Source organism: Octopus bimaculoides, chromosome 16 (genome assembly GCF_046866305.1).
Source record: "Octopus bimaculoides isolate indiv1 chromosome 16, ASM4686630v1, whole genome shotgun sequence".
Lineage (NCBI taxonomy): Eukaryota > Metazoa > Mollusca > Cephalopoda > Octopoda > Octopodidae > Octopus > Octopus bimaculoides.
Window position 1 is genome coordinate 28526444 of NC_142943.1, and position 10150 is coordinate 28536593.

The 10150-nt window shown below is 32.8% G+C and overlaps 1 protein-coding gene across 4 annotated transcripts in view; it reads left to right on the plus strand.

Annotated features, from left to right (window-relative positions):
* Positions 1 to 6220, plus strand: part of LOC106878400 (protein spire homolog 1) — an 81532-nt gene extending 75312 nt beyond the window's left edge. For all 4 annotated transcript variants that reach the window (XM_089364277.1, XM_089364278.1, XM_089364279.1 and 1 more), the window contains 4 exons: positions 1720 to 1857; positions 2551 to 2652; positions 3527 to 3633; positions 4015 to 6220. In XM_089364277.1, the coding sequence (XP_089220403.1) occupies positions 1720 to 1857; positions 2551 to 2652; positions 3527 to 3633; positions 4015 to 4294 (627 nt within the window). In that variant the 3' untranslated portion in view covers positions 4295 to 6220. The remainder of the gene's footprint in view (positions 1 to 1719; positions 1858 to 2550; positions 2653 to 3526; positions 3634 to 4014) is intronic.
* The last annotated feature ends 3930 nt before the right edge of the window (positions 6221 to 10150 follow it).

A 10150-nucleotide genomic window follows, 5' to 3' on the forward strand; every position in this document is an offset into this window, starting at 1 on the left:
AAAAAAAATTGTTAGAATATTTAGTGCATTATAGAAGTAAAACCAGTTTATTAACAAAATATTTGGCAAGGGTGGTTTTTGGTGGGAGACGGGCATCTCCCCGCAAAAACCACCCTTTTTATTTTTACATTTTTGTTTTTTGACACAAACCCCACTTTTCAGCTATGGGGAATATGAATCTGCAAAAAAAATTGGCAAAATCAGCTTTTTTTAATTACCACCCCCATCCCCATTTCCTTCAGTTTTCACTTTTTTCAGAATGTTTTTTTCAAAATATTGGGAAAAATATGGAGATAATGACAAAAATTTCCCAAAATTTTTGTAAAAATTTTTTTTAAGAATTTTTTTTATTTTTCTCAATATGCAGAAATATACGGGCATTACGATTCTGACAAAAATTTCAAAACATTTCTGTAGTTAGGGTTAGTGTTGGGGAAAGAATTCAAAATTGATCACATTTGTTTTCATAGAAAACTGGAATTAGACACTTCTTGCATGACTATGACACTCTCTTACAACTCTCACCTGAGGGCAAAGACACACACACACACACACACACACACACACACACACACACACACACACACACACACACACACACACACACACACACACACACACACATACGTAAAGGTAGCTAGTGAGATCTATGTTTATATGAAGTTATAGATTATGAAGTATAAAATAGTAGATCGTGAATTAGGACAAAGTGATGTAAATTATTGAAGCAATGGAATATGGTTTATGCCAAAATGACGAAGACTTGTTTCAAGTGAGTTCTCTTGACAAAAAGGGTTCTCTTTTTGTTTCCCTCTTTCTCACTCCTCCCTTCCTCTCCATTTGTGTCTTTGTTGCTTACTGTCTGTCTGTCTCTTTGCTTTCTCCTCTCTCTCTCTCTCTCTCTCTCTGACCCTGTAGAACAAATATGATGTTATAATACCATTGAAATATATGCAGTGAACATAGTCTGCCGTGAAGAGGAATCGCCTGTTAAAAAACAAAAATCCGTCTTAAAACCTTGACTTTCAAAGAGTGAAACAAATTGCCAAATTTGCATAAGCAGCTTCATGCAGACATAGACTTACATGCATACATGTATGTTTTTTATACATAGACATGCACGCACGTGCCCATTAATGCAGATGCACTACTTACATGTACATATCTACCCGGAAACAGGCATATTTATGCATACAGACTAAAATGTGCACCAAAGCAAATTTATTATTAATTGAGGCAACAAGTTGGCAGAATCAAAAGTATGCCAGACAAAATGCTTAATGGAATTTCATCTGTATGTTCTGAGTTCAAATTCCACCAGGGCCAACCTTGCCTTTCATTCTATCAGGGTTGATGAAATAAGTACCAGTTATAAAGTGGGAGTCCATGTAATCGATTTGCCCCGCCAAAAAAATAGTTTCAGGCCTTGTGCCCGTAATACAAAAGATTATTATTATTATTAAAGTGGTGAGCTGGCAGAATCATTAGATCACGCTCGACAAAATGCTTAGCAGCAGTTTGTCTGTCGTTATATTCCGAGTTCAAATTTGGCCAGGGTTGATTTTTGCCTTTCATTTTTTCAGGGTTAATCAAGTAAGTGCCAGTCAAGTACTGGGTGTCAACTGGCCCCTTCCCCACCAAATTTCAAGCCTTCTATCTATAATAGAAAGAATCAGTATAGATATTCTCACTGAAATATTTTTTGTTTTTTGTTTTCAGAAAAAATGGCAGAATCCTATTGAGTGTTTGTCCTTGACATTGGATGAAGTAATGCATATTCGACAGGTGTTGACTAAAGCAGAGTTAGAATCACTTCTTGCAGAGCCTCAGCTTTATGACTTGGTTTCTCGTGGAAAAGTAAATATTGCTCACATTGCACAGTTCTCGCTATTCGTCTGCAGCAGACACCATCTCTTAAAAGAGACACCAACAGAATAAAGCAGTGAAACAAGTTTCTTCATTCCTCTCTTGTTTTATATTTCATATCACTTGATTTCATTTCATATATAAACCTCTTTAAATAAATCTCTGATCACAGCTTCCTATAAATTTTGAGCTTTGTAGAGAATTAGCAACTGTTTCCCCACCCTTATTTTGTAATTGGGGGGGGGGGGGTTGAAAAACAAGAGGCGAATTCCCGGCGGTGTTCAGTGAACAGATTAAACACACTACCCGGCAGTGGCTAAAATGCAAACCAATCAAGTTAATGTATAAATTTTCTTTTTATGTTTGTTTCCTTTTACACTGTATTAAAACAATGGCTAAAAATTTTCTGAAGCAGCACCCACACTAATTTTATCTTCGAGCCACCACTGGTTGCAACCAATGTAAATTTCTATCCATGAGGATTTCCATCATAGGAGGTGGACCATTACACCATAGGATCTCTTCATTCCTGATCTTGTTAAAGAAAATGACATAATTTATTGCAGCTCTCTCGTCATATATTCATGTAACTTGTCCACTCAAACTTTCAAATATTTTAATTATCATGTACAAGTGAATACATACTATTTGATAATAAATATTGATTTTTCTATTGTTTTCCAGGTGTGCTTCTCTTGTAAATCTGTGAAATTTAGTCTGTTCAGCCAATGGGGAAATAATTGCCAGTTCTGCAAGAGGGTTGTCTGCAATAAATGTATTCGCAAGGTTAGACTATTTACTATCAACTACCATTTGTTAATGACACAGGTGCAGAGCACCAGATTTATGGATAGTAGTCTTACTGGCGATGGCAACAATCCTATGTGATGTTCATGCTTTTCTCAAGAGTATTAATTATAGGATTTGCAATTCCTATCATTAGCATTTAAAAACAAACCAAGACTTGAACTCTGGTCATGAGTGGAAGTTATTATTTTAATGCTTTCCTCACTGATAATTTATACTACAAAACATTTTTTCCATGCTTCTAGATTTTTGGGAAAACATTCTTCAAACAGCAATTTGGCATTTAATACCATTTTTTCTCCCACATCTACTTTTGTTATGTAATACAGTGTTGGGCTGCATTGATGAGCACAGCATCATATTTCATGTACCTATCCTTCTCAGCTAAATGTCATAACCCATAAAGGTATTATCTACTTTGTCTTGTGCCATTTTGGGCCTCTCTAGCTTCTGCTTTCACTGTTCATCATCCAGTCATTTAAAATCAAATGATAATGCGGAATAACAGTCAAAATTTAAAAAAATAAATGGTTGAGTAATTTGGTGCCAAATGTTTCTGAGTTCAAATAGCTACTAAATATCTTATGGCCAATTGTTAAATGTTTCCTCTTTTAAAATGGTTGATGCAAACCATTCAAGCTTTATATTGTAGCTGTATTATTTTGATAACATTTTTTCTGTCTTGTGATCTTTCTGAAAATTAGTGTGTTGTTGAATTCAGTTTCTGATCACACCAGACAATGTGGATCAGGTTCCTCTTCAGTTTCATTCTGTTACTTTTCCGTCTTACTCTCTCAAGAGGCACAGGATGATAACCTAATCATTTTGCTGTATTATTTCAATTGCAACACAGATGCACGTTCCTGCAGAACATTTCAATAGAATTCCAGTCTACACCCTAAGTCCTTCTCCACCAATATCTCCAATTGAAAACAAACAAACAATGAATATTTTTACAAGGTAATTTAAAAAAAAAAAAAAGTTTTTTTTGTCACATAAATTTTTTGCTATACTTAAGCTTGTAAATTTGTTTCTTTATTATAAGTTTATCGTTTTTGGAATATTTAACTTTGAAATTTATGTGTATTAAAGTCTGTTTCATATTTATAAAATACATAAAGCACACATTTTAATAATAAACTATCTAGTTACAATTTCATTCACACACACACACACACATATATTTGTTTTGGGATTTGGTTTGCAAGATTCTTTATGTGAGTTCATGTGTTGAAGCATATTCTGAAATTTCAATAACAAAAAAAAAAAATTAAAATGTAAGATTTTCTTATCCCTTCATCTTATCCTGTTTTTCTCTTTTTTTTTTGTATTTTTTATCAGTACTGGAACCGGTTCCCTTTTGTCACCAAAAAAGAATGGCAAGTCCCCTAAACGACGACCTCTGCAACGGTCTCAGACGATATCGGACAAACTACTGGAATCAAAGTCAAGAGTAATGAAAGGGTCTTTGATGAATGTTTGCTGTGACTGTAAGGACATGGTTTGTGAAGTCATCCAGGCCAGTCGAGTGTCGATATCCTTGGTTAAAAGAAGCAAAGAGCTTTCAGAGACGGAGGCAAAGAAATCCTCTAAAGTCAGTTTTGTAACTGATTCCATGTAAAAGCAATATTCCTTTTAGATTGGTGGGGGTGGGGAAACCCTATCTGTGATGCTTAAACTATTAACTGGCATATGGCTTTATAGTGCCATAACCTAACATATAACGTTTGTGTTGATATACTTAATTGTTATTCTAGGTCCTGTTAGTTAGTACACTCTGCACTAATACTTTTGTATTCATGCAGTTGTAATGTTTGTGTTATGACTGTTGTGATTATTTATTGAGATGTATTGCAGATATCTTAATATTATACAGAGAAATAACTATTGTGGCTACTGTTTAATACATATTAGTGTTTATTGATGTCTTGCTATTATTATATATAGAGATAGAGAGAGAGAGAGAGATCTATATAAATTATTAATACATTTTCTAGTTGTGCTATTTATTGGTTATTACACTGTATGAAGTATAAGGGATATGTGCGTCCATGATATATGTGTGTGTGTGTGAGTGTGTAAATGGATGTATATTTAATACGTATTTCAGTGCCATAAGTTCATGCTGATATCTAGGAACTGGGACACAGTGATCTTCAGCAGACTCTATCATAGGTTTTGAAGAAAACGGATTTCCTTTTGTTTCAACAACTATCACAGTCCACTAAAGATCATGGTGTCTGAATCCTTGGATATTAGCTTGAATTCATGGCATGGAAGTAGCTAAAGGCAGTAAATACATGTAGATTCTATACTTTGCAAAAGTCTTCATGTCTGCATTATGGACCCTTTAGTGTTTTGTTTGAAACAAAAAAGACAAAAGAAAAGTAGCATTTAACTATTTGTGTGTGTAAATTGGTGCATCAAGTTAAAAATATAGCTTGTGATCTACCAAAACACTTCGATATTACTCCAGCAAAATCATAGTCTAATAAGTGAAACCACATATGCATGCATAACGTTCTGGTTAGAAGGTTTGTTTTACAACCGTGTGGTTTCATGTTCAATCCTAATGCACTGTACTTTAAGCAAGACTTTTCCGTCAGAGCCATGGGGTTGAGCAATGCCTTGAGTGTGAGTGTCTGTGTGTGTGTTTTTGTGTAAAAATCTTGTATTACATCTGTAAAAGGTAACTAATTGTCTAACAATGGAGTACTCAGCCACTTTCATAGACAAACAAGTAACACTAAGTTCTGGGCTAAATAGAATTGACTAAAATTCTTCAAGTATGTTTCCCAGCATGGCTGCAGTCTCTTCACTGAAAACAGTAAAAAAAAAAAAACAGTCCATTAAATATAGTTAAGATATACATTTTTCCATCTTCATGTAAAATGATGAAATATATATATGTGTGTATATATATATATATATATATATATATATATATATATATATATATATATACATACATACATACACACACATTTATGGTGAAACTTTACAGATTTAGTGTTTTAACAAAGAATCTCTACTTTCACTAAGTCACATATTTGAATTAGTGCAAATTAGAGAGTCTTTGCTAAAACACTAAACTTTGTTAAATGTAACCAGTCACTCTACAATTATTTCTGCAACCAATCTTGAGTGCTGACCCTTTTTGACCTGGCTTTCCTTGATCTTTGATTCAAGACTATATGACACCAACTTTATTTGATGGGCTGATTCTTGATGGAAATCTGTTTTCATATTTTTGTTTCTGTGTTTTTAGAATCTTAAATATTTTCTCACTGAACAGCATTGTTGCTGTTAATTTTATTTAATAATAAATGTTTTTGCAGTAAATGTTATTGTGCATAGTTCTTGTAAATGTTTTACTTAGATTGCTTACTATCATTTAGTTTCTAGTTTGTGTTTTATGAATGATTACTTGATTGTTGTAGGGTTGGGTGGGAAAACAGAAAATTGCTTTGTTTTTTGTTGATTGTGTGAGTCTGAAGACATTTCTCTCTCTTCTCACCCAATCGATTACAAATATTTATTTTATCAACCTTGTAAAGATGGAAAAATAAGTGAGGGATGAAAGAATTGTTCTTTGACACCATATCAGGAAGTAATTTAATGGCAGTGGTGTCATATCTATTATTTCAAGGCATCAAGTTAGCTACTTGTCAATAAGTGTGTGTGTGTGTACACTTTAAGGAGTGTTATATTCAACAGTGTGGATCCCTGTTGTTGTGAAACTGAAGATTGTAAATATATGACTAAAACTGGTTTTCACATTTGTATTTTACCTACAAGTTCTTTATATTAAAAGTATTTTCTCTTTAAATGCTTTCAATACCAATTGTTATCTAAAAATAATCAAACTTTGCAATATAATTGGTTATATCATGTTAAAATTGAAGTAATTCCTATAAAATGACATGCCACCTGTTGAAATCAGAATGGTAATGCCAAACAATTGTTAAATATTTACAAAGCAGATTACAATCTAAAGCAAGAAATCTTCAAAATGTTTTATTTCAGTGTTGAATTATTATGTTTCAAAATATTTCTGTAAGTCATATTATTAAACAAGAATGAAGTAATTCCTTTGTTGAAGATTTGCAGATTGTTTTTACTAATTAAAAGGGGGCGGGGAAATGAACAAAAGAAAGGGCAGTGCATTTGTGCAAGGTTCAGTGCTTACAACATTGATTCCTTTGTATACTATGGGTATAGTACCAACATCCATAGTATGGCTATAGTATATGTATCCTACTATCCTCTACAGACTGAATACAGTCTAGACTGAAAGCTGTTCAAGGAAACGACTGGTTGACCTAAAAAGTTAGCTGTCATAATGTAGCCACCCTTCTTTAATCAAGGATGAAAACAGCCAATTGTTTTGTTTCCACATTGAATCAGGTGTGGCATTTTAAATAGAGAAGTTCTTGTACAGTTTATAAAAGTCAGTTTGTTATGAGAATTGAAATCTTCCAAGAATTTCAACTGATGTAATAATACCACACTTTCTCTTCATTTGTCAACTATTTTATTTCATTGTCATGTTTTTGTTTTTTTTGTTCCAACAATGTTCAAGATCGTTGTTCAGAATTTAAAAGGATTTCTTCCTACACAAACTGTGAAAAGGTTTCACTTTTCTCTTTTTATAAACATTGCAAGTATTTTGATTGAAATTAATCAATTCGGTAATTTACTTACACAATCTTAACGATGTACATTTGTTATTGATTATCACTTCATTCCCACAATATTTATACATGCATATATATATATATATATATATATATTTTAAAGGTTCCATGCTGTTTAGTTTCTTATATTGAGATTGCAACACAAGGTTTGTCTAGAAAAATGTTTCAATCTTTTATGTAAACTATAATCTTTCATGTTTTAATGTCAAATTAACTTGAAAGTTGTTAAATACTATTTGTTAGCTACAAGCAATAATCTAATTTTTTTCTCATCCTCTTTCTTTGAAATTGTCATACCCATATAAGGTATTGACATATGGCATGCATACTACAAATAACAAGGATTTTAGTATAAAAATGGTTGCAAGAGTCATAGTGACGATGCAGCTAAAAAGTGCTAAAAAGCAATAATGGTCCATCCATTATCTACAGAGTAATAAAATGGATTCAAGGAATATTCAAAGTTTGGCAACAAGTAGTTCTAATTTAAGTTAAAAAGTACGATTCCTTCAAACATGAAGGTAAATATGGTTTGATATAATCAGCTGATAGAAGGGGTTGATGGAGAATATTTTAGGATAATCCTGACAGCTCACCTTTTGAAGTTTCTAAAGATAATCTTCTTGAGATAAATTTAGTTTAGCCCAAGAGGGGAGACATGCTCAAAGTGTGAAAATGTAGCATTTGTGGATTTGGAGAAACCTTAGTTTGATAAGGCAGGTAAAGAATAGTCAACAGAATGAAAACAAATGAGATGAAATCATTTAGTAGACATGATGATAGTGATCGTAGCAAGAATATCAATTGAAACCCAAAAATGTGCCATTTCAATTTTGAACTTTGTAGCCTCTGCAAATGGAGAAAAGCATTTCAAGTTGTGCAATGTAAAGAATCAATGAATGTTGCTTGTTTTGAGAATAAGACTTAGCAACTGAGTGGCTTTTGATTCAAATATAGAAATTTCTTCAGTTCACTTTTTTGACATTATTAAAAAACAGAAAAATTCTAAACCTGTTAAGTGCTAACTGATTGCACAGTGAAAATATTTTGAAATCTTGTTGTGCACATATCTGGATTTATAAAAGCAATCTTAAAATTTCAAAACAAAATGCAATTGTTAAAGTGACAGTTGATAAATATTTCAGTTCTGACCAAGTTATGAAAACTCTACTCATTTATATCAGATGATTTTCAACTTGAAACCGTTTTATCAAGTTTTCATTAATTATCTGTGAAAATATTCAGTTTTACATATTTGTAAATCTCCAATGCATACCAGACTCTGCACCTTCACCACTTGTCCTTAGCCTACCTGCTGATTCAAATATTCCATTATTAATAAATGTTGTGTCTTCACATATGATACAACAGCAACAGCAGCAACAGTGAGAATGTATCTTCAGTTTTCTATATAATCACCTGTAATCTCTTGAATGCCTTAGCTTTTTGTACAAACTGACATATTTCAATGATTCAAAGAGATTATTAAATAACTTTAATCCATTCCAACTGATACTGCTTATGTGTGGAATCTAAAAGGTCATCACTTTCAACCTTCGGTGTAATTCAATCTGTTCTTGCTGACTTTTCGTGACTCTGGTCTTTGGTACTTGTCGTTACCAGATTATTTAAGATGATGATATTTTTGGCTCCTTTTCAAGGTGCTTTTTTTTCTTCTTTACAGTAATATAAGTATTCTAAAGAAAATTTTTTTTTTTTTTGTTACTTTAACTCTGACTGTTTTTAAACAAGTTTGGCAATATTGGTGAGTTTTGGAAACCAATAAGGTTTTTTTTTAGAAAAAAACTTATTTTTTTATTTATTCGTGTTCTCGGGTTTCATAGAACTAATCTCTCCTACAGCAAATGTAAGAGTTAAGTGTATCATTCTCAGAAAGATTCTCTGGAACTGCTTTCAACTGTCAATTCTTGCATTAACTTTCAACAAATTCACTCATCTTCATTTATATAGATTTGAGGATGTAAGCTAAAAATTGTCAATAGTTTCATACTGAAGCCCTTTATTGGCTCCCTGGCCATCAATGACTTTTCTCAACTCTGGCCTGTCTGGCTTTTCTGCTTCTCTTCTGTTGGATTCCTGCTTTTACACTTCTGTCTCCAGCTATTTTTAGGCTGCCCAGTCTTATGGATTCTCTGAACGAAGGCCGTCTTCTGCCAGGTGCTGTTGGTTTTGAATTGTCTTCAGTGCTTTTGTTATTTTGCTTTATTCTAGGTAAGGGTGTTGATCTTACATAAACCCAATTTTTAATCCTGGAAAGAAGTAGTTCATATTAGTCTAACCTCTATCCTTTGACCTGTCCAGCATGGGACAGGTCAAAGAACTTGATCTACTAGAATAGTTCTCACCTACCACACCACAAGAACAGGACTTTTTGATGGCAATAATTTTATGATAGGACTTAATTGTTGGTGTTGGATGAGGTTTCCACACGTTGCGAACATTAGATTGATCGTTATATATCAACTAATTAATTACAGCAGCTGATTTATTACAACTTTGTTTGAATGTCCACCTTCTTGACCACTTGCCTTACACTTTCTTTTGAAGACTAAGGTTCTCTAGAGTATCATTTTTAGAAGATTTTGTGATAAATTTAATTATGTTGTCCATAAATATTAACAGGGAAATCAAAATGTTATGGTTTATTGCTTAATATTGATGTCAGAGATACCATATTGCATTAGAGAACAAAAACGAGGTTGTACACATTTTGGAAATGTCTGAGTTAATATCACAGCATTCCCATGATAGCAGTTATT